Source organism: Lissotriton vulgaris, chromosome 5 (genome assembly GCF_964263255.1).
Source record: "Lissotriton vulgaris chromosome 5, aLisVul1.2, whole genome shotgun sequence".
In the NCBI taxonomy this organism is placed as follows: Eukaryota; Metazoa; Chordata; class Amphibia; order Caudata; family Salamandridae; genus Lissotriton; species Lissotriton vulgaris.
Window position 1 is genome coordinate 536,782,670 of NC_141693.1, and position 25,516 is coordinate 536,808,185.

Sequence of the window (25,516 nt, forward strand, 5' to 3'; positions counted from 1 at the left end):
GGCCCGGCAGTCGGGGCACGACTGTCATCGTGGTCAGGCCCCAGGCAATGTAGGCAACGGCGATGGGGGTCGTAACAGACAGTAGGTTGTAGTCGGCACAGGGCTTGAACCCGGGCATCCCTACCGGCACTGATGGAGTCGTTCGACTCGAAACGGAACCAAAAAGGACCGAAAAAGCTTAGTCAAAAAGTGACTAAAAGGTACCACTTTCTCCGGACCTGCACTTGCTAGCGCAGAAAAAAAAAAAAGAACTGACGTCAGCGCGTGAGGGCGGCGTCTAAGTACTCCGGCGACGTCATCCCGGCGCCAACGACGCCGGACGAGGAGCCGCAGACGACACCTACCGATGCGCAGGGGTACTACTACGCAAAAATTTCTGGATCCAGACTGACGCCTGGGGATATTCTAAGGTAAGGAATCTAATACTAACCTGTTTCTTTCAGATCGCTGTATTTTTACAACCCTGCCACAAAATACATTATAACTATTAAGGATGACCTTATGGAAGTGACGTTTGTAATTCGCTGCTTGGAATGGTTTACTGAACATAGATCCAGTGTCTTCACCACGGATGGCTCCTAGTGAATATCCAAATCAGGGGGAATATCCAAGGTATGAAATCTCAAAAAGACAACAGCAATCCGACTCAGTTTTCAAAGAGTACAACTAATGAAAGACGTGTTTTTCAAGAAACCCTTGACCAACTTGATTCGACAGTTGTGTCCTGAGCCCAAGAATTCTAATTCATCAGGCGAGTTAAACATGTAAAAATATACCCATTCCAAAGGTAATGAATGACATTTTTTCTTCTCACCGAGAATTCCACCATCATTTTTCTTAAGTAAGCTTACATTTGCATACTCCCTATGCCATTTGTTTCGGTTCCTACAAGCAGAGACTTCTTGGCAATTGAAGAGAAATATGTAGGTGTCAAAGGGACTATGAATGCTACAATAGCTACAAAATGCTTCAGTGAGGTTGACTGACAGACTTGGACAGTGAATCCCAAGTAACTAGAGCAGAGCAAAGCAATAACACTATACCAGCTTTGGCACTGAACTGCATTGTATAATTTTGTGACTTTTTAGTAACCAAAATAAATTTGGACTTTAAGTAGCATATATTGAATGGGCTGAAATAAGGTTATGCACACACAAAAGAAGCTACCCTGAATAAGTCCCTGATTCTATACACGAGGGCAAGCACTCTACACTTAGTTCAGTGGGGTGCTGGGTAGCTCAAAAAAAGTGACGGACTGTCCTCACACACCACTTGGTGTCGTGCTTAATCATCGGCAGTCCTTGCTCTCTAAAAACTGCGTTTGGTAGAGAGCAGGCTCCTCCCTTTCCCGGCAAAAGTCATCGAGAAAGCCGTCAATAGCCAACTCGCCGCCTTCCTCGAATCCAACAACTCCCTCGATCCCTCATAGAACGGCTTTCGAGCAAAACACAGCACCGAAACCGCCCTCATCGCAGCCACAGACGACATCCGAACACTACTGGACAACGGAGAAACAGTGGCCCTCATTCTACTCGACCTCTCCGCCGCCTTCGACACAGTCTGTCATAGCACCCTCATACAACGCCTCAACAACATCGGAATACAAGGAAAAGCATTGGACTGGATCATCTCGTTCCTCGCCGGAAGAACCCAGAGAGTACGACTTCCCTATTCAAATCAGAGGCTACCGAAGTCATCTGCCGTGTACCACAAGGATCATCACTCAGTCCCACCCTCTTCAACGTTTACATGAGTCCACTCGCATCCATCGCGCGTCAACACAACCTTAACATCATCTCCTACGCTGACGACACCCAGCTGATCCTTTCCCTCACCAAAGACCCTAACTCCGCCAAAACCAATCTTCACGAAGGCATGAAAGAAGTAGCCGAATGGATGAAAAACAGCCGCCTAAAACTTAACTCAGACAAAACGGAGGTGCTCATCCTAGGATCATCCCCATCTGCCTGGGACGACTCATGGTGGCCTTCGGCTCTGGGCACAGCACCCATACCCACAGATCAAGCACGCAACCTGGGCTTCATCCTAGATTCCTCACTCTCGATGACCAGACAAGTCAACGCCGTCTCATCCTACTGCTTCAACGTACTTCGTATGCTCAAAAAAATCTTCTGTTGGATCCCCTCCGAGACAAGAAAGACTGTCACCCACGCACTAGTCACGAGTCGACTGGACTACGGAAACACCCTCTATGCCGGAATTACAGCCAAATTACTGAAAAAACTCCAACGCATCCAAAACGCATCAGCGAGACTAATTTTGGACATCCCTCGCCAAAATCACATTACCGGCCCCCTGAAAGACCTCCACTGGCTCCCAGTCAACAAGAGAATAACATTCCGTCTCCTCACCCACGCACACAAGGCCCTCTACAAACTAGGGCCCGAATGCCTCAACACTACTATCCTTCTACACACCCACCCGCCAACTAAGATCCTCCAATCAAGGCCTCGCCGCAGTTCCGCGTATCCAAAGATCCACCATGGGAGGTAGATCCTTTTCCTACTTGGCGGCCAAGACCTGGAACTCACTCCCCACCCACCTCCGCCTTACACAGAACCACATCTCCTTCAGAAAAGAACTTAAAACCTGGCTGTTCGATAAATAATGAACCCCATCCCCAAGCGCCTTGAGACCCTCTGGGTGAGTAGTGCGCTATATAAATTCTTGAACTTGAATAACACAAGTTACTTGTGTAACAATATATCTGTAAGACATTAGTTAGTGATAGATTCCTTACTTGCGAATATAACCAGACTGGATCAGGAATGTTTGTCAGCAGTACAACTGCGCGTCGGTAGGAATTGTCGTACGGCTCCACATAAGTCGCTGGCGTCGTAGTCGCCGAAATTACGTCACTGGAGCTACTTAGACGAACCCACGTGCGCTGACATCAGTTCTGTACACGACTTCCCGCACCAGGAACGCAGAGCCATGCAAGATACTACCCGCTGGTGCATTAAAATTAGGGCACTAAAAGGGATGACCTTAACCCTAGAAATCAGTTCGCAGAACAGGGAGGATGGGCGGGGCGGTTAGGAATCTATCACTAACTAATGTCTCTTACAGATATATCTTTACACGAGCAACTTGTGCATCTGAAAGAGACTTGTTAGTGATCGATTACTTACCATAGAATAGATACCCCAGCAATACCAACCCCAGCGTGGGTCTGCGAACAAAGTTCACACCAGAAAATCACGGAGAACAGAACGGTCAAAGAAGCAGTCTCTCCTGACTGGACTGTCAAGGCAATAATGCTTAGTGAAAGTGTGCTCCGAGGCCCACGTGGCTGCCTGACCAATGTCTTGCAGGGGGACACCACGTCCCAATGCAGTAGTAGCTGCTGTCGCACTGGTAAAATGGGCACGCAACCCCACCGGAGGTTCCTTTTTAGCCAGAGAATAACAGGATTTGATACACAAGACGACCCAGAGGGAGATAGTCCTCTTGTGTACAGCCCAGCCTTTCTTGGCGCCCACGTAGCGAACAAAGAGCTGGTCATCCACCCGGAGCTGTTGTGTGCGATTCAAATAGAATGAAAGCGCACGTTTTGGGCCAGATAGTGGAGCCTCTCTTCCTCTCTGGAAGGGTGCGGAGGCGGGAAGAAAATGTGGGCAAGGTGATAGATTGCCCAATGTGGAAGGCAGTGAAGACCTTTGGCAAGAAGGAAGGACGAGTGCGAAGCACAACCTTGTCCGGATGAACCAATCGAAAAGGAGGCTTACAGGAAAGAGCCTGGAGCACACCCAAACGCCTAGCGGAGGTGATGGCAACCAGGCAAGCAGTCTTCAAAGACAATAAACGAAGAGGACAGTTGTGAAGCAGCTCAAAAGGAGTGCACATCAAAACAAGAAACAGATTCAGGTCCCACTGCAGCATCACAAACGGAATAAGAGGGGAAAAGGTGAGTAATTCCTTTGAGAAATCAATTAAGAGGGGACTTGAAAAGGGAGGGCTGATCAGGGAGCCTGAGAAAGGCCAAGATTGCAGAAAGGTAGCCCTTAATAGTGCCCAGAGCAGAGCCCTGCCGGCCAGAGAAAGAAGGACCTCTGAAAGAGGGACAGAAAGGAGGTTCCACAGCCTTTGCTGTGCACCATACCACAAATGTGTTCCATCTGAAGGCGTATACAGATTTAGTGTGGGGGACGCCAGGCTGCCAGAATGACATCACAGATTTAAGGAGGCAAGTCAAACTGGATCAACTGTCGCCACTCAATCTCCACGCATGTAGGTGGAGACTGAACAGGTTCGGGTGGAGGACCGTCCGCTGCTGCGACAGAAGATTCTCCCGAAGAGGCAGTCGGATTGGGGGATCCATGCTCATACTGAGTAGCTCGTGATACCGAACTCTTCGAGACCAGCCCGGAGCCACAAGAATGACTTGGGCCTGGTCGCACCTGATCTTCTTCAGCACTCTGGGTCGAAGTGGTATAGGCGTAAAGGCGTACAATAGACTGTAGCTCCACTTGGTACGAAAAGCGTCGCCAAGCGCCGCCTTGGAAATTCCACCGTGCAGACCAGCTGACATTGCCTGTTCTCTTCGGTGGTGAATAGAATTAACCAAGGCTCCCCCCCACTGTCGAAAGAGACCTTGCGCCACCTCCGAGTGAAGACACCATTCGTGTTCAATCAGGCACCGGCAGCTGAGTTCACCCGTCCTGGCGTTCAAAGAACCTGCCAGGTGTTGACCCGTCAACGAAATGCCTTGACGTTCCAGCCATGTCCAGAGGCGCAGAGCCTCCTGACTGGGTTCACGCCCCCTCTCCGCCTCGTTTGTTGCAATACCACATGGCGGTGGTGTTGTCTGAACACCTGCACCACTTTCTCCTTGACAGAGGGAAGGGACGCCTTCAGAGCAAGAAGAATCGCTTGAAGCTCCAGAAGGTTGATATGGAGCCAGGACTCTGCCGGAGACCAGAGGCCTCTGATCCTTGCCTCTCCCATGTGGCCGCCCCATCCCAGGAGGGACGCATCCGTCACCACTGTGTGCTCGAGTTTGGGATGGGGAGAATGATCTGCCACTGACCCAATGCTGATTCGTGAGGCAAAACTGCAATTTTTGCGCAGTGCTCACCGAGATCTGGAAGTAGTCGGACAGGTTCCCCTGATGCTGCGCCCACTTGAACTTCAGGTCCCACTGCAGAGCCTGCATACTACATCTGCCATGTTTGGTTAGCAGGATGCAGGAGGCCAGGAGGCCATGAGGCCCAGCAGCCTCAAGGTAGTCCTGATCAAAACACAGGACAATGGCTGAAAGATCGGAATCATAGCCAGAATGTCCCGGACTCCCTGTTCGGCAGGATAAACCCGAAACTGCGCAGTGTCCTGAATCGCCCCGATGAAGAGGAGCTGGGCCGGCAGGATGTGGAAATGAAAATAAGCGTCCTCCAAGTCCAACGCTACCATCAGGTCTTGCGGGTCGAGGGCAGACAAGACCTGAGCAAGCGTAAGCATCTTGAACTTCTCCTTCCAGAGGAAGCGATTGATGTTCCTTAGATCCAAGATAGGACGCAGGCCTTTGTCCTCCTTTGGAACCAAGAAGTAGCGGGAGTAGCAACCACGACCTACTTCTTGCATCGGAATGCCCTCGATGTCCCCCTTGGCCAAGAGGGACACAACTTTCTGCTGGAGAAGTGCCAAGTGATCCCAGACACACAGTGATATTGAGGTGGCATGACTAGGGTGTAGTATCGAAGGGGAGGGAGTAGCCCCTTCGGACAATCTGCAGAACCCACCTGCCCGATGTGATGGTGCTCCAGTGGTGGAGGTGATGGTGAATTCTGCCACTCACTGGCGTCTGGTAGGCTTCAAACACTGGACTAGGAAGGTTTGAAAGAAGTCGCAGCAGGGGGGTGGTGGAATGACCTGCGCACTGGCCCTGTGACTTGCTTCTGTGGGTTCCTAGTCCACGGCTGCGCTGAGACTGTTGCTGCGTAGGCTTGTGGCTTTGAAACGAACATGCTTGGACGCCTCTTCCTTGGCCACAAAAGGCAGAAGCGGAAGGAGTGCGTGTGGCCGAAACGCCTAGGACTTGGCCGTAGCCCGAGAGTCCTTAAAACATTCCAATGCGCAATCTGCCTCATCTCTGAGCAGGCGAGTGCCATCAAAGGGCATGTCCATCAATGTATTCTGGACATCCCCAGAAAAGCCAGTGGTCCTCAGCCAGGCGTGGCAACGTAACGCCACTGTCATGGAAATTGGCCTGCCCAGCGAGATAGCAGTGTCAAGACCACAACGGATGGTGAACTTGGCTGCATCTCTCCCCTCAGCAATAGCTTGGGAGAGTATAGTCCGAGCCTCCACCGGACACTGAGGCATCACTTAAGCCACCGTATCCCACACAGAATGGGAATAACGGCCCAAGAGACATGCAGTGTTCACAGACCGCAGTCGTGAACTGGGAGAAGAAAAAATCTTCCCAAAATGCTCCGGTTCCTTGGATTCCCTGTCCAGAAGTGCGGAAGTGAACGTGCTCGGGGACGCCGAGGCTTGAACAAACAAGCTCTCGGAGGTAGGGTATCGGGAGAGGAAAACTAGGTCGCCCGGGGCCGGGCAATGGCGTCGGCCCACGTTCTTGTCCACAGAAGACCCTGTGTTAGGCCTGGACCAGGTGCCCAAAAGAACGTCAGAATGCATCATTAAAGGGCAGCAGCGGCTCAGAAGACGACGCTGGCAACAGTAGGGAGCTAGAGGTGGAGCGCCTCGACTGCCCTATGCAACACCATAGAGTATGAACCACCCTCCGGAGCATAATCATTGTCACCTGCATCCCCCGGCTCCTCATTCCAGTCCGTGGGTGGACAAAGGGATAGAAAGTCGCAATCTGCGCCTGTCGACACCCTTCCGGCTAGGGATGACGTCGGCAGGGTCTATGGCCGGCAATGTTGCTGGAGGTCGTACAGGTCCAACCGACATGGACGGGGATCCATGGGGATCCCTCAGAGTCAAGACCGGAGTAGTAGACGCCATTGGGGCCTGCGACGTAAGAGACAGAGGACCCCCCAACCGGGCCAGCGGGGCCCGAAGGCTTACCGGCAGGTCAGACGGTCCAAAAACACGTGCCCTGGCTGACAGGAACACCTGCAGCTGGACCAATGGACCCAGAAAGGGTAGGTAGGACAACAGCGACTGCAGACGCTCCGCTGGAGCCGCAAGGGCGGTGTCACCTGCACCCTCAGCCGCATTGCCCACTGGCTAGGTGAAGAGCGACAACGCTTCTTCGACTTCTTAAGCTTCGCCTGACCTGACTCCGAGTGCGAAAACTTGGAGTGGTGATGATGGCTCCGCGGCCTCCCACGGGACCGGGAACAGCGTGGAGCAGACTCCTGGGCCTCTAGCCACTTTCGGGACCGCTCCCACAAAGTTTTTGGAGCCATGGCCCGGCAAACATTGACCCCAGGTCACAGATCTCGGTTTAATCCATAATTATTTTGCTCATCACACCACCCCAGTTCAGACAGGGCCATATGCAAATCAGTCTTGACCCTGTGCCTCATGGGAACAGTCCAGCCCGAACTGCCAAGCCAGGTCTTCCCTGGACCGGAAACAAGCATCCTAGGACCGGTTTCTGGCTATCAGCCTTCATCAGCCAGGATAGCTTGATTCCAGTGGCATGGAGAGCACGGGACTCGCGTCTGAGCATACCCGTCCCACTCAGGGTGACAAATGCAAAAACAACAATTGATGGACGGAATGTTGCACAATGGCAAAACATTCGCCCCCAGTCACAGATCTGGGGTTAATCCCTTGTTATTTTGCTCACCATCAGCCGTCTTCAGCCAGGATAGCTTGACTCTAGTGGCGTAGTGAGCACGGGACCCACGTCTGGGCATACCCTTCCCACATAGGGTGAACAGCAAAACACACAAGATGGACGGAATATGGCACAATGGAAAAACATTCATCCCTCAATCACAGATCTGGGTTTAATCCATTGTTATTTTGCTCACCACACCACCCCAGTTCAGACATGGCCAAATGCAAATCAGTCTTAACCCTGTGCCTCATGGGAACAGTCCATACCGAACTGCCAAGCCATGTCTTCCCTGGACCGGAATCAAGCATCCTAGGACCGGTTTCTGGCTATCAGCCGTCTTCAGCCAGGATAGCTTGAATCCAGTGGCGTAGTGAGCAAGGGAACCACGTCTGGGCATATCCTTCCCACATAGGTTATAAGTTGGGTGATATTATGTTTTACTGTGTTTTTGTTAAGCTCTTTGCCAGACTTGTCATGTTGCTGACAGGATAGAGATATATATATATATATATGGGTAATGTATCTTTTACCCGTTTTTTGCAGACTTTCACCCTCGATTCAGTGTTCATTTCCCTCTGTCTTAGTTGTGTCTGACTTTGTGGTGGAATGTTCATGGACTTACAAACCCAGTTAAAAAGGTAAAAAAAGTACTTTTCTCAATTACCTACACTTGAAGGAAAAATAGATTTTTTTACATTGTAATCACTGAATCTATATTGGAGACATGGGATTGGTCATGTGTTTTTTTTCGCCAGAAATTGATCGAAGCGTTCAAGTTTTGTATATGAAATGTAATCGCAATAAGCATTTGACTGTTTAAACATAAGGTTTATGGTACTGTCAGATTAGAACCTCACGCACAAGTTACTTACCTTCGGTAACGATATATCTGCAAGAAACAGTAGTTCGTATTAGATTCCTTACCTTAGAATAACCCCTGGTCAGACTGGATCCGGAAACTTTTGCGTAGCAGTAACCTTGCGCGTCGGTATGCGTCGTCTGAGGCTCTGCGTCAGTCGTCGGCGCCGGGATGACGTAGCCGGAGTACTGAGGTGTCACCCTCGCACGCGGACGTCCGATCATCAACACAGCTTTTCCGCGCCAGAAACGCAGAGCAATGATGAAAACCAACACTGGTACCATGAAACTAGGGCCCTGAAAGGGGATGATCTTAACCCTAGATATCGGTTCGCAGAACGGGGAGGATGGGTGGGCGGTAAGGAATCTAATACTAACTACTGTTTCTTACAGATATATCGTTACCGAAGGCAAGTAACTTGTGCATCTGTAAGAAACAGGTTAGTATTAGATTCCTTACCTTAGAATAGATACCCCAGCAATACCAACCCCAGCAATACCAACCCCGGTGGTGGGTCTGCAAACCAATGATCACACCAGAAAGTCCTGGAGAACGGAACGGCCAAAGTAGCCATCTCTCCGGACTGTCCGGGCAGAAGTGTCTTGCGAACGTGTGCAGCGAGGCCCACGTAGCTGCCTGACAGATGTCCTGCAGGGGACTCCCCGACCCAGGGCAGTAGTAGCCGCCGAGGCCAGAGTGGAATAGGCCCTCAGCCCAAAAGGAGGCTCCTTTTAGCCAAAGAATAGCACGCTTTGAGGCACAAGACAACCCAACGAGAGATGGTTCATTTGTGCACCTCCTGAACTTTCTTAGCGCCCACGTACCCAACAAAAAGTTGGTCATCCACACAGAACTGGCGTATGCGATCCAGATAGAATGAGAGCGCACGTTTTGGGTCCAGACAGTGGGGCCTCTTCCTCTTTCGAGGGTTGCGTAGGCGGAAAGAAGGTGGGAGAGGTGATGGACTGCCCAATGTGGAAGGCTGCGACTACCTTGGGCAGGAAAGAGGGTCGCATCTGCAAAGCAACTTTGTCCGGATGGACAGAAAGAAAAGGAGGTTTAGAAGAAAGAGCCTGGAGCTCACTCACTCTCCTGGCAGAGGTGATGGCAACCAGGAATGAAGTCTTGAGAGTAAGGAGACGAAGAGGACAGTTATGAAGTGTCTCGAAAGGAGCGCACATCAGATAAGTCAGAACAAGGTTCAAGTCCCACTGAGGCATCACGAAAGGAACAGGAGGAAACATATAAATAATGCCCTTCAAAAACCTATGTACAACTGGGGACTTGAACAGAGAGGGCTGATCAGGGAGCCTTAAGAAGGCAGAAATGGCAGAAAGGTAGCCTTTTAGAGAACCCAGAGCAGAGCCCTGCTGGGCAAGAGAAAGAAAAAAAGAGGAGAAAGAGGGGCAGATTTGTGGAGGGACGCCTGGCTGCCAGAATCACATTACAGACTTCAGGAGGCAAGTCAAATGGCCTCAACTGCCGCCGCTCAATCTCCACGCATGTAAGTGGAGACTGGAAAGGTTCGGGTGGAGGACCGACGCCTGCTGCTGCGACAGAAGGTCCTACTGAAGAGGCTGATGAATCGGGGGAATCGACAGACATGCTGAGTAGCTCAGGATACTAGTATCTTCGTGCCCAGTCCGGAGCAACAAGGAGGACTTTGGCCCGGTCACGCCTGATCTTCTTCATACTCTGGGCCGAAGTGGTATAGGCGGAAAGGGGTACAACAGACCGCAGCTACACTCGCGACGAAAAGAGTCTCAGAGCGAGTTCTGCCTTGGAAATTCCAACGCGCAGAACTGATGACATTACGCGTTCTCTTCTGTGGCGAATAGATCTAACCAAGACTCAAACCACTGCTTAAAGAGGCCTTGCGCCACGTCCGAGTTCAGACGCCATTCGTGATCCATCATGCACCGACGGCTGAGCTTGTCCTCCCTGGTGTCCAGGGAACCTGCCAGGTGTTGAACCACAAGGGTCACGCCCTGATGTTCCAGCCACTGCCAGAGGAGCAGAGCCTCCTGGCATAGGGTCAACGACCCCACCCAGACCTATTTCTTGCAGTACCACATGGCGGTGGTGTTGTCTGTGAACACCTGCACTACACTCCCCCGGACAGAGGGAAGGAATGCCTTCAGTGCAAGCTGGATCGCCCGCAGCTCCAGAAGGTTGATGTGGAGCCGAAACTCCACCAGAGACCAGAGGCCTCCGATCCCCCGCCTCTTCCTTGTGACCCACCCCAGCCCTGGAGGGACTCGTTCGTCACAACTACGTGCTCCGGTTGGGGTAGGGAAAGGGATCTGCCGCTGACCCAATCGCGGTCCGTGAGCCACCACTGCAACTGTCTTGCAGTGCCCTCCGAGATCGAGACATGGTGGGATAAATTGCCCTGATGCTTGGCCCACTGAAACTTCAGGTTCCTCTGCAGAGCCCGCATCCGCCACCTGGTGTGATGCACCAGAAGAATGCAGGAGGCCATCAGCCCCAGAAGCCGCAGCGTCAACCTGACCGAGACTCGGGATAACGGCTGAAAGATCGGAATCAGAGCCTGAATAGCCCGAACCCGCTGTTCGGGAGGATAAACCCAAAACTGCGCTGAGTCTAGAACCGCTGCGATGAAGAGGAGCTTCTGAGAGGGACACAGGTGCGACTTCGGCACATTGATGGAGAACCCCAGCAGGTGCAGGAGGTCGGCCGTAGTCTGGAGGTGGCTGACGACTATTTGGGGCGAGCCCGCCTTCAACAACCGGTCGTCGAGGTAGGGGGAAGACTGAATCCCTAATCTGCGCAGATGAGCTGCAACCAACTCCATCACTTTTGTGTACACCCGTGGGGCGCTGGTTAGGCCGAAGGGGAGCACGGTAAACTGAAAGTGCTTGTGGCCTACCATGAACCACAGGTAGCACCGATGGGCCGGCAGGACCGGGATGTGAAAATAAGTGTCCTGCAAGTCCAACGCTACCATTCAGTCTCCCGGGTCCAGGGCAGCTAAGACCTGAGCCAGTGTCAGCATCTTGAACTTCTCCTTCTGGAGGAAGCCGTTGACGTTCCGCAGGTCCAAGATAGGGTGTAGGCCCCCTTTGCCCTTCTTGGGAACCAGACAGTAGTGGGAACAACAACCACACCCTACTTCTGGCCCAGGAATGCGCTCAATGGCTCCCTTGGCCAAGTGGGCCGTAACTTCCTCTCGCATAAGATTCAAGTGATCCCCTGACACGCGGTGGTACTGCGGTGGCATGGCTGGAGGGGTCGCCTCGAAGGGGAGGGAGTAGGTCCTTCGGACGATTTGCATCACCCACCTGTCCGAAGTGATGGTGCACCAGTGAAGGAGGTGATAGAGAACCCTGCCCCCCACTGGCGTCATGTGGGCCTGAAAGCTTGGACAGGAGTGCTTTGAGGCGGATGCTGCGGGCGGATGTGGACTGGCCTCGCCGTTGTCCCTGGGCACCGCCATGGCGGTTACCACGTTAGCCACCGCGTTGGATGTTAGTCTGCGGCCCGTGGCTGGCAGGACGTGTGGGGGCGCCCCTTCCTTGGCCACGAAAGGAGCAAAAGGCAGCAGGTTGCTGGCTCTGGCCGACAAGCCCAAGTACTTGGCCTTAGCCCCGGAGTCCTTAAAGCGCTCAAGTGCACTGTCAGCCTTGTTGCCAAAGAGGCAACGGCCATCAAACGGCATGTCCATAAGGGTGTTTTGGACATCAGCCGAAAAGTTGGCGGACCTCAGCCAGGCGTGGCGAAGAATCGTCACCGTTGTTGCCATTGCTCTCCCTAGCGAGTCCGTTGTATCCAGCCCACATCGGATGGAATACCGTGCCGCATCTCGACCCTCTGCAAGGGCTTGGGAGAGTTTAGTCCGGGCCTTCTCCGGACATTGTGGCAGCATGTCTGCGACAGTGTCCCACAGATAGTGGGTATAATGGCCCAAGAGGCACGCAGTGTTAACTGACCGCAACCACAAACTCAGTGAGGAGAACATCTTCTTACCATACTGTTCGTACCTCTTGGATTCCCGATCGGGGGGAGCCGTTGGGAATGCGGTCTGGAGTTAGAGGTCTGTATGACCAGGCTCTCTGGAGTGGGGTGGGTGGACAGGAAGCAAGGGTCGCCCGGAGCCGGGCGGTGGCGTCTGGCCGCGTTCCTATCTACAGGGGGACCTGTAGCGGGCCTGGACCAGGTGCCCAGAAGAATGTCAGACAAGGCCTCAAACGGCAACAGAGGCTCAGACGAGCTTGCTTGCGGTTTAAGGACCTCAGTTAGGAGGTTAGTCCTTACGGCCGCGACGGGGAGTTCAAGGGATAAGGCCTTGGCCGCCCGTGTCAACACCACACTATAGGCAGCCCCCCTCCTCCGAAGCCACAGTAGATGGGGAGACAAAACCAGTGTCTGGCGAAGTGTCCAAAGCACTGGCATCCCCTAGCTCACCTGTCCAATCCTGATAAGGATGGCACTCACGTGCCAAAGGGTCCAGAGACCCCTCCCAATCCGCCTCGCCACCCATCTCCTGGTACTCGGGGTCAAATTATGGGGCCGGGTCATAGAAGTTAAAGTCTCCCATCAGCCTCGAGAGCGGCGTAAAGCAGCGCTGCTCTGGCGCCGGACCGAGGGGGGGACCACGTCGTCCTGGGACGGCGCTGGGGGGCAACACCCTGGGGGCCGGCGAGGTCGTAAGGTCGACCGTCGACGACCCAGATCCAGCGGGGCTCTGCGGCATCGGGACGGAAGTCTCAGACAGCGCTCGGGCCGAAGCACCCAACGGCGCCAGGGCCAAAGGACCAGACGGCGCCAGGGCCATAGCACCTGGCCCGCTTGGGCTCCCAGTCAAGGCCACTTGTGTGGAATTTTAGTTTACGAGCTGAACATCATCTGCGCCAGCTTGTCACCCACGTACAATGTACACGACAGCCATTTTAGGTATCATGGTGTCCCTGTCCACGATCGATCGCCAGCGCGCTCCTCTGACCCTGCAGGCATCCTCCGCGCACCCTGGCTCCCCCCTCCCTCCCTCACATGAGCATAACCCTTCTCCTCCTGCATGACCCTGTCCTTGGAAAATCACGCCCGCGCCTGACCAACACCTCCTCTCCTTCCATGAATACCCCTCTGTTGATAAGCCATCCCTCCGATGTTCAATTGTCCACGCGGCATGAATACCACTCCTTTGATGAGCCCTTCCCCAGAGTCCGACTGTCCACACAGATCCGAGGCCATCGCCTAAGCCGGGAGATACAATTTACTGTCCCTTATTGTATGAAGTCACTCCTCTTCAAAGGACCCACTATTGATCATGGCCTCCCCACCCCAGGGGATATGATCAGGCGCACACATCCTAAGAATCGGCAGAACACTCAGCTGCGTGATGACCCCCTCCTCTTATCAGCAGGTTGAGGACCTCTATTGTAGAGTCATGTGGGGTGGGATTGACACGAGGATTACGGGGATGTCTTTTTCCTTACTTCACAATATCTTGATTGTAATAAAGAAAGGTCACATGCCATAAACCAGTGTATAAGAGGCCAGGCCTCAGAGAGGCTGTTAGAGCACCTCGAGACGATACCTTGTTGTCTGATCTGATGTGTTCTGCTCCGTCGGAATAAAACTTCTGTTTCCTGCCTTCTGGTCTCCGGCGCCTGCCTCATTGCTTGGTAATTTGAATGGTACAAAGGCGGTTAGCGCCGGGCAAATCTTGAAAAAGGTCATAGCCCTACCCTTTTTCCACACTTGGCCCAAAGGCGGCGCGGAACCAGACGGAGGAGTGAGCGACCTCATGGCCGTGAGGAAGGCATCGACCTCCTCCGGCGTCTCGTTCTGCCCCGGGGCCGGCGGGGTATGGAGCAGGCCGCGACGCCTGAGGCTCCGGCAGAGCCACGCGGGTGGTGTCGCCGAACCCTGGCCGCGTTGCGCGAGCGTTCGGGGGAGTCAGAAGAGCGATGTCGCCTCTTCGACTTCTTGTGCCTCTTACCTGAGGACTTGGAGCCAGAGGAGTGGTGTTGACTCCCGGAGCTGTGATGACTCCGGCCCCGCGACCGGTCCCTCGACCTCCTTCCGGACCGGGACCTCGAACGGCGCAGGGCCGACTGCCGGAGCTCGAGGAGCTTGCGGGACCGCTCTCAGCCTCACATGGCAGCAAAAAAATTATCTATTCATAGTAATGACTATGAAGTAGGGGTTAAACATCAGTTAGCAATTATCATTCTACATATATTCAATAAATCAAATCATTTGTAAAGCACACTACTCAACCGTGAGGGTCTCAAGGCGCTGGGGTGGGAATGCTGCTACTGCTCGAAAATCCAGGTCTTGAGGAGTTTTCTGAAGGTCTGCAGGTCTTGGGTCTGCAGTAGGTGGATGGAGAGGGTGTTCCAGGTCTTGGCAGCGAGGTGGGAGAATGATCTGCACCGGAGGTTGCTCTTTCAGAAGCGGGGGCCTGAGACGAGGACGGCAGAGCGGAGCTGGCGGATGGGGGTGTGGAAGCGGAGTAGTCTGTTGAGGTACGTTGGTCCGGTGTTGTGGAGTGCCTTGTATGTGTGGGTGAGGAGCTTGAAGGTTATCCTCTTGTTGACCGGGAGCCAGTGCAGCTCTCAGGTGGGGTGTGATGGGAATGCGGCGAGGGATGCCCAGGATCAGGCGTGCAGAGGCGTTCTGGATGCGTTGGAGCAGCCTCAGGAGTTTGGCCGAGGCTTCTGCATAGAGGGCGTTTCCGTAGTCCAACCTGCTGCTGACGAGGGCCTGAGTGACTGTTCTTCTCGTTTCAGTGGGGATCCCATTTGTAGATCCACGGAGCATGCGGAAGGTTTTCGAGGAGGAGACGGCGTTGACCTGTTTAGTCATGGAGAGGGTGGAGTCGAGGATGACCCCTAGGTTGCGTGCGTGGTCGGTGGGTGTTGGGGCGGTTCCGAGTGCGGTCGGCCACCAGGAGTCATCCCAGGACGAAGGGGTGGATCTGAGGATGAGGACCTCCGAGTTCAGCTTCAGTTGGCTGTTCCTCATCCATTCAGCGACGGCCTTCATTCCTTAGTCAAGGTTAGTTTTGGAGGTGTGGTGGTCCTTGGTGAGGGAGAGAATCAGCTGGGTGTCATCGGCGTAGGAGAGGATGTTTAGGTTGTGCTGACGTGCAACATGGGCGAGCGGAGCCATGTAGATGGAAAACAGAGTAGCCCTGGGGTACGCCGCAGACGATCTTGGTGGCTTCGGAGCAGAAGAGGGGGCGAGGGGAAGGCAGACACTCTGTTCTGCCGGAGAGGAAGGAGGTGGTCCAGTCCAGGGCCTGCTCTTGGATCCCGGCGTTGTGGAGGCATGTTCGTAGTGTGTGGTGGCAGACCGTGTTATAGGCAGCTGACAGGTCCAGGAGGATGAGGGCCGCCGTTTCTCCGTTGTCCAGCAGGGACTTGATGTCATTGGTGGCGGCGATGAGTGCAGTCTCGGTGCTGTGGTTGCTGTGGAACCCGGACTGGGAAGGGTCCAGGATGTTCTCTTCGAGGTAGTGGGTCAGTTGTTCGTTGACTGTCTTCTCGATAACCTTTGCCGGGAACAGGACCAGGGAGATGGGCTGGAAGTTCTTGAGGTCCTTGGGGGCCGCCTTGGGTTTCTTGAGAAAGGTGTTGATCTTGGCGTGCTTCCAGCTGTCCAGAAAGGTTGCTGTATCGAAGTAGGTGTTGATGACTTTCCGGAGATGGGGTGCAATGGCTGTGCCGGCTTTGTTGAAGATGTGGTGTGGGCATGGGTCTAACGGAGATCCAGAGTGGATGGTGTTTATGATCTTGATGGTGTCGTCGCTGATGTTGGTTCAGGAGAGCAGGCGGATGGTGGTCGTGGGGGCAGAGGTCTCTGTGGTTAGCGGAGCAGTCCCGGCGCTGAAGCTGTCGTGGATGTCTGCGATCTTGCGGTGGAAGACGGTGGCCAGTGAGTCGCACAGGTCTTGCGAGGGTGGGATGTCGTTGGTGTTGGAGCTGGGGTTGGAGAGTTCATTCACGATGTTGAAGAACTCTTTGCTGTTGTGCGCGTTGTCGTCTAGGCGGTCTTTGAAGGAGGCCCTTTTGGCAGGTGTGAGGAGGTGATGGTGTCTGCGGGTGGCATTCTTGTGGGTTGCGTGGCTGTCCGGTGTAAGTTCACGGAGCCAGATCGTCTCCAGCTTTCGGCAGGTTTGCTTGGAGGCCCAGAGGTCTTCAGTGAACCAGCTGGGCTTCTTGTTGGATCGACTGTTGAAGGATTTCTTGATCGGGGCGAGGGTGTTGCCGCAGTCGTTGATCCACTGTCTGAGGTTGCGGGCGGCAGTATAGGGGTCAATGGGGTCAGCAGGTGGGCACTGGGCGAGGGTGGTGGTTCGCTGGTCTTCTGTGACTTTGCTCCAGCAGCGGCAAGGTATCTGTTGGGTGCGGTGCTGCGTGGTGGGTTTCTTGAAGGTGAAGTGGATGAAGCGATGGTCGGTCCAGTGGAGTTTGGTGGTGTGGTTGAAGGAGACGTGGAGGTTTGCGGAGAAGATGGGGTCAAGGGTGTGACCGGCGAAGTGGGTGGGTGTGGGGGAGAGTTGTCTGAGTCCGAGGTTGGCTAAGTTGTCGATCAGGGTGGTGTCGTTCGAGGTGGAAGTTCAGGTCCCCCGAGGAGGATTTAGTCCGTGGAGGTGAGGGCGTGTGTGCTGACAAAGTCGGCGATGGAGTCGCTGAACTGTGGTCAGCGTCCGGGGGGGGGGGGAGATGGGGGACGGGGGGGGGGGTCTGTAGATGAGGATTCCTCTGAGGGTGGTGTTGGGGTCGGTGTGGATCTGGAAGTGCAGGTGTTCAGTGGTGCGGAGGGTGTCGTCGGTGTTGGTCGAGACACTGAGTGTTCCTGTGGACGATCGCAATTCCTCCTCCTGCTCCGTTGGTGCAGTCCCTGCATGTGATCTTGTAGCCTGCCGGGACGGCTATGGCTATGTCAGGTACTGAGGCGGGGTTCAGCCAGGTCTCCGTCAGGAAGGCGACGTCTGGGGAGGTCGAGTCGAGTAGGTCCCAGAGTTCAACGGCGTGTTTGTGGGCGGAGCGGGTCTTCAGAAGGATGCATCTGAGGTGGTTGGGTTCTTTCCTGGTCAGCACCATGGTGGGGCGGATGCTTGTGAAGCTGCAGTTCCGGCAGGTAAAAGCTCCGTGGGTGCGCTTCGGGGGGTGGCCAGGAAGCAGGTGTGTGATCATCTGGTGTTCAGTGCGTGGAGGGTTCTGGCATCGCAGCAGTGTCTGGCGTTGTGGCATTCACGTGCTTGCGTTAGATGCGCCCGCTATGCGCGCCCACTGCACGGCCTCCATATGAGGGAATGTGGGAGGGAGGAGCACCTGTGAGGCGGGAGAGGGGCGGCGAATAGGATTGCAGGGGGACGGGTCGCAGGGACGCAGCTGGTGGATAAAACAGACAGGGGCCGCGGGGGAACTGGGCACAGGAAGGGAAAACAAGTGTGGGCAAGAAAGCATGTACAGGGACATAGGAATAAGAAAACAAGTTAGGGCAAGAAAGCAAGTACAGGGACAGAAGAATAAAAACAAGTCTGGGCAAGAAAGCAAGTTAGGCACAGGGGAAAAATACAAGATTAAGCAAAAACAATGCAGGCAGAGCCGTGCAGCAGCGTGGGGAGCGACCTGCCTGCGAGCAGGGTCACAGAGACACCCACACGCATACACACACAGAGACGCATACACACACAGAGAGACACACACACACACAGAGACACACACACAGAGACACACACACAGAGACACACACACAGAGACACACACACAGAGACACACACACAGAGACACACACACAGAGACACACACACAGAGACACACACACAGAGACACACACACAGAGACACACACACAGAGACACACACACAGAGACACACACACAGAGACACACACACAGAGACACACACACAGAGACACACACACAGAGACACACACACAGAGACACACACACAGACACACACAGAGACACACACAGAGACACACACAGAGACACACACAGAGACACACACAGAGACACACACTTTACAAACAGGATCACATTTTCTTGATCTTACCTTCAATGCTCTCCATAGATTCCAAGCAGGGTCCCCCCTGGCCAGCACTCTGAGACTCAACCTATGAATAAAGAGAGGCAGTTACATTTTAGAATCATCAGAATAATGAAAATGCTAAGCAAGCAAGTGGTAAACTTTGGTTACGGTAGACTGGTAAGAGCAGGATTCTAATTTGTGACTTAGCGAGTGATTGCCAGATGAGGATTGGTGCGGGGGGGTGATATTGCAGTCTTCATTCCTTCTCATTGCCCCATTTCGAACAAACACATCCACTGGTTTCATTTACAGGCATTCATCAGCTGTCTGGAGTTAATAGTCTAATCAAGGTCCAAGTTACTATCAAGTGTTCCTTTAACATAATGTGCCTCACGGGAACTAGTCCTCTCTGTGGTAGAGTACTCAAAAGAGGAAACTATGCATAATAAGAAAATCAGAGGTTTAAATCCTGAATGGGAAACTTAAACATATTTCTCAAATATTGGAAAAAATGAGTACTGCAGCATTGGGAGGGGGGTAATATTTCATTAGCACTTTAAGACATAGTATGGTTAGCAAAATAAACCAGACCACTTTATTATCATTTCAAGACCTGGAATTAATTCAGGCACCAGAGATTACTTTTCAAGTAAGATTCACACCAAACATCTCTGAACCCATGAAGATTATAAGATTTCAGTCTATAAATTTCAAAATGCCAGGACAAATAAATTGCACAAAATATTTAGCTAACTCTAAAAGGACTTTCAATATCACTACAGTAACTAAAGTAATGCCATAAGGGATGGCCTATAACAACGGTGGATCCAGATCACCTACACTTTCAACCCGGATCTCTACATTAATGAGTTATCTTGCTCAAAACATTGCCCTTAGAAAAATTTGACAATTCTTGTAATGCGGCTACAAGAATAATTACAAATAGATGCAAAAATAAAAAATGAAATCCAAGGTGGATTGTTTAATTTTCCGATGCCTTTTTCATGTGCAACCCTCCCCTACGGTCTCTATAACCTTGAAGAACAGGATTTTTGGTTGTGTGGGTTGGGGAATAGGTGAAAGTAATAATTAGGCCAAATGTGAAAGAATGCATTCAGGGGTGGATAAGAGTAGACCATAAATAACGGAAGGCAGGATGTTGGCTAGTCACTGATTAGAGGAGGATGCTCTCTCCTCCCTATAACACAACTCACCCATTCATCCAGGTGTCTAGTTTCTCATTAATCCATCTAACCATATTCACTCTAACATTCACCTTCTCATTCAACCACACAAACAAACGTAACCATTGGTGAAGAGACACCGTTTGATTAAAAAAAGGCCTGTCCTATACGCTTTGCTAATATTGGTATTGTATGTTCTCCTTTTAATGAGACGCTTCTAACACTTCCTGCCTTTAATGATAGCTTAAGTAGAGTTTACTTTTCTAAAACAACAGACATGATTATTCAGTTCACTCTATTTACTGCTTTGCAGCGAATGTAAGGTTTGTGGTAATTCAGATTAATGACATTCACGCCACATCAGATGTTAACAGCAAACAGTTCATAGCAACCCATCTGTCGGAACACTGCACATTATCCCTGCTCAGAAGGATAAAGCACAGAGCCAAGAAATAGATGGTGAGGTGTAGTTGTGGGAGGTGATGGGAGAAGAGACCAATGGTTAGACAAAGAGCAGAAGACATCGAGAAAACAACAAGAACCCACATACCAGAAGACCCCGGAGTGAGAAAGATCCACAAAAATAGTGATACTGAAAGAGCCAAAGTTGAAGACAGACACTCCAAGAGACACAGATAGGAAAGATCAATGCAGTAAACTAAGAGCCTTCTCAGTACATAGATAAGAGTGCAATGGCTAGCTGAGATCGAATGGGAGACACAGCAGCAGACACCCTCGGGAGAGAAGCATGTAGCCTGTGCAAGGGAGATAGGCTGCAATGCATAAAGACCCTGTCTTCCCACTGATCTAGGAACAGAAGAACACTGTACGATGGCAGTTCCCAAGCAAAGGGATGACAAACATCCCTGATTAGTGAACTTGTGCTCTTAGCAGTTCAAGGTTCGAGTTCAGTTCCGAGAGAATTCGGAGGTTTACTTTGTTGAGGTTAGAAGAACATTCGGGTTTTGAGAGCTCCATTGAAGACAGTTGAGGGGCTCAGGGCTAATAATGGCTGGTACAAGCCTTTTGCTCAAACATTCCAACATTTGTTTTTCAGTTTCTTCCTTGTTAATTCAGAAATTCTACCCTCAGTGAGTGATCTGTTCTAATAGCCTTCTAGCCCTTATGTCTTAGCCTTGCCTGGAGTTCGGGCCTATAACCAGACCTTCCAGCTTTTCACAATTATGTGTATTGCAAAAGGGTACAGTAGTTACACCCTCAGCGGCACCGGGGGCAGCCGGGTGCAGAGAGAGTAGGCCCAATGCAATCCAATCCAATCGAGGGTAGGGGGCCTTGGTTGGTAGCTGCCAGCAAGCAGGCCATGCGGCTGTGGGAGCTGAGCTCCTGGTCACTTACTCAGGACAAGTGGAGAAGTAGAGTAGGGTATAAGTTGCACTCCCAGCGGCACTCAAGCGGCTGGATGCAGGGTGCTTTTCAGCTCAATGTTATCCAATGGGAAAGTTACAAAGTGAACAAAGACTGAAGGCTCGGGGACGGAGATTCTTCAGGTGCTACCACCACTTCGAGGGGTAAGTTGGGATCTTGGAGAAGAGGTAGGTACCCCAAAGGAAGGCACAGGGAGCCGCAGGGCGCCGGGGTGTCTTTTGGTGTCAGGAATTCTTAGCCTCGGCTGGTGGCGGTTGGAGGGATCCCTGGTTCTTAGGCTGCAGGGGTCATCTGGTTCGTCATCTTTGGGCCCTGCACTTCGGGTCAGTCGCCGGGGGGACGTCCTCATGGTCTTGGGTCACTCAGGCACAGTCCGGGCTTGGCGGGTGCAAAGTTGGCTGGATTCGCAGTTCCTGGCTGGCACCAGGGGTATTGCTGTTTGAGCAGAACCACTGCTCGTGGGAGTCCCAGTCTGTTAGCAGGTTCAAGGCAGGCAGGTCCTCCTGGGTTGTCGAGGTTGTTGTCCGCAGGAGACGCCAGCGTTTTGCAGGAGCAGGTTCAAGGATCAACAGATCTGTAGGGTTCTGGGGCCAAGTCAGTGGGCGTTGTCCTTTGGTTAGCAGCTGCACAGCAGGTCTTCTTGTTTCTTGGTCTTGTTGTTGCAATCGGGATCGGAGGAAGGTTCAGGGTGCCCCTAAACACTATCTTTAGGGGTGCTACAGGTAGGGCAAGGGCATGGACCAATGGGTCCCTGTCCTGGGGTGGGTACACCCCCTAGACTGCTCCTCTCCTGTGGGAGGGGGGCAGGAGCCTAACTGTGATTGGGCAGGGCTCCCCATCGTCAAGATGGCCGGAGCCCGGAGTCGTGCTTCCCCTCGTCTCTACCACCTGAGGGGTGGGGTTGGCATAGGCTGGCGCACCCACTTTCCTCACTCAGGGTTTCCCGCCATTCTTCCCAACACAGTGGGGGTCAGAACCGGTGGGGGCCAGTTGCTGAGTACAGCAAGTAGCCTGGAGAAGCCCTCAAGAGCGGTATGCCTTTGAAGCTTCCCTTGCCCATTCTGGGGGAGGAGGCTTGGCACCTCATTCCAGGATGTGCATTGTTTCAGGCCCCCCGAGAGTGTCAGGCTCTCGGCCCAGGGGTCCCGAAACATGTCTGGTGGTGGCAGCTTCGGTAGCCACACAGTCAGGACACTGGGAGTTAGTTAGGTTTCAGGGGCATCTCTAAGATGCCCTCCGTCGTGCATTTTACATCAAATCCCACACTGGCATCAGTGCGGGTTTAATGTGCTGAGAAGTTTGATATCAAACCTCAGTCTTCAGTGAAGCCATCATGGTGCTGTGGAGTTCGTAATGACGACCTCCCAGCACCATATACTCCTAATGGCAGCACTGCACAGTGCCCAGGAATGACCCTGGGTACTGTAGAGGCACAGGGCTCATGCACCTGTCCCCACACCACTAGCATAGGGCACCCAGCTGGAGGGGTGACTGATGGATGCCAGGGCAGTGAGCTTGTGGGAATGGCACACAGGGATGTGTGTGCTTAAAGCGAGAAATGAGCTTCAGGTGGTAAATTAAACCGATGGCAATATGGGTGGGATTAGAACATAAAGGGAGGGTTCAAATACGCAGATAGAACAGGAACGGGCAGCAACTCCTTGAAAAGAAAGATGAGGACGGTTTGTTTTCGGCAGGTACGTGATGCATAGACTTGCATATGTGAAATGTAATTGCATGTGTGGAAGGTTAGTGTTGAGACAACTATCATTTTTAATATTGAGCTCACAGAGTAAAATAATTCATTTCCGGGGCATTTAATAAATGGGAGCGAGATGAAGTTGTTTAAAGGAAGTTGGTGGGGAGAAGGAGCGCAGTGCACGGTTAAGTTTAGGAATGTATGAAGGACGTGAAGAATGAGGTGCAGGCAGCACATTTGAGCAAGGAGGTTAAAATTGGTTAACTTGCCGGAAATATAAAGGTTTGGGAGGTCGAAAGTGTGAGTAGAACAATGGGACAGGGTGGTGTTTATGAGAAAGACACGTTTCAAGGTGAGTTACTGGTAGAACAAAGTGTTGGTTTGAACAAGAACTGAAGGTCAAAATCGATTGTTGCTAGAGGTTGCGTGTAAAAAGTAGGCAATAGTTTGATTTACTGCTTAGACACCACAAGTACAGCAACATGGGAATTAATAGTTTGGGGGGGGGGGGGGGGGGAGTAAATTGCACCTAGCTAAATATTTGGTATCATTATTACTTGTAGTGACCCCTGATGAAGGGCCCCAGTAGCCCGAAATGCATTGGGTTTTCAATAAAAGCTGCCTTTGGATGAATAAATGCATCAGTATGTGTTATTGTAAAGAGGTCCGGATGGGCACAGCAATAGCATAAGAAACCTGGAAAAATGGCATCACTCTGTGCCCGTGGATTTAATGGGAGGAATTTACAAAAACTGTGCAAGCGAATGATTACATGGATTAAAATATGATTAAATTGTTTCTATACAAGCAAAGGACTGTGTCTTTGGATTGGGGCGTATGTCGCCCTATAATGTTGGTACACAGCGATGTGTGCCATGTTGACTGTTTAGTTCTGTACTTAGACACTCAGCCTGCAAAGGCCGTGTGGGGGTGTCAGGGCAAAGGGCCCCTAAGGGTGGCACAATATGTCCTTTGAATATAATTTGGATTTCATATCTCAGATTGAACCAAACTAGCTAGCTAGGAGGGCGCTCAAACTTCCAAGTTAAGATAGCCATTTCGGAGGAGGAGCTTCGCGGGCGACCAAGATGGCCGCGTAAGCTCGGAGCTCCGCGGACCTTCCGATCCTCCGCAACCATCCTGCCCGTAATCCTGATCCACGTGGGTGGATACTTGTTGCTGATGGTCCACTGAGGCGAGAACCGTTTTCAGATCCCGAATCGGTGTCTCCTACGCTGAGCTACGTCGAGTGGGACTCCGTGCCAGTTCAGTGCCATTGTCTCTCCGGACTCCGCCGCTACGCACTGCCGACCTGCGGAGTGCCTGTTTGCCTTCACCAGTGGCGAGGTGTACTGGATAGCGGAGCGACCCTGTGACGGCATTCTACGGTCTGTCCCGGACAAATCTCCGGCTCCCTGGGCTCGGACTTGCCTGGCATAGCCCTTTGTTCTCTTGGACCAAACATGGCGGGCAAGGGGGACCCCGATAAGACATCGAACAAAGGCGTCCGCGGCAAATCACAGCAACAACAGAACAGGATCGAGCGCTATACCCAACCAAAGACGCCGCCTGTTACTGGGCCCTCTGCCAAGAACATCCCGCACTCGGGCTCGCCGGACGGCTCTGAGCCCACTTTGAGTGACATTTTGGGGGCCATTACAAGTTTCCGGGCGGACATGCAGCAACAGCATGAAGTCCTTACGCATAAGGTGGATGGCATGGCCGTTGATCTGACTCTCATTAGAGCCGACCTGGGTAAAACTAATGATCGAGTCAAGAATTTGGACATAAAGACGTGCAGTCTGACGGGAGATGTCTCGGACTTACAAACTGAAGTCCGAAATCTGCAGAGGACGGCGGAGCAATTCGCAAGGCGGCTGGATGACTTTGAGAGCCGTGCCAGGCGGCAGAACGTCCGCATTGTCGGTGTACCGGAGGGTTCGGAGGAGGCGGCGACGGACCTCCTCGTGGAAGACCTGATCAAGACTCATCTGGCGCCGCCTGGCCTCAGCAACTTTTTCTCGGTGGAGCGTGCCCACCGAGTGCCGGGTGGCCCGCCGAAGTCGGGCGTGGCACCCAGACCCATCGTAGCCCGGCTGCTCAACTTCCGTGACAGAGACGCGGTCCTGCAGGCTTCCAGACGACATGGACCGCTCAAATTCCAGAATGCCGATGTCCATTTCTATCCGGACTTCACCAGGACGGTTCAGCGACAGCGCCAGAGCTACGCAGGGGTGAAGCGAAGACTGCGGGACCTGGGATTCAAGTATTCCATGATGTTCCCTGCCAAGCTCCGGATCGAGCACGAGGGTCGTGCCCTTTTCTTTGACTTTGCTGAAAATGTAAGTGACTGGCTGGACACTTTATCGACGCGCCGAGACGCACAGGAGGACCATGAAGGTGGCGCTGCTGGCGGCCCGGACCTATGAGACTTGGCTCTGTAGTGGGTGATTCCTCGTCGGTAATATTTGCCTCAATTGACTATCGAATGTAGCTTTAAGATGCCGTATTACCTTTCCTGTCAGTACATGGAGGGTGGCGGGGGGTGTTCGCGGAGATTCCTCACTCCTCTGGGTGTCTTCTTGTAGAGTAGTTATGGGGC

At 52.6% G+C, this 25,516-nt stretch overlaps 1 protein-coding gene across 1 annotated transcript in view; it reads right to left on the minus strand.

Annotated features, from left to right (window-relative positions):
• Nucleotides 1-25,516, minus strand: part of KIF20B (kinesin family member 20B) — an 870,233-nt gene that overhangs the window by 669,416 nt on the left and 175,301 nt on the right. The window contains exon 7 of the mRNA XM_086921981.1: nucleotides 18,670-18,730. Within this exon, the coding sequence (XP_086778107.1) occupies nucleotides 18,670-18,730 (61 nt within the window). The remainder of the gene's footprint in view (nucleotides 1-18,669; nucleotides 18,731-25,516) is intronic.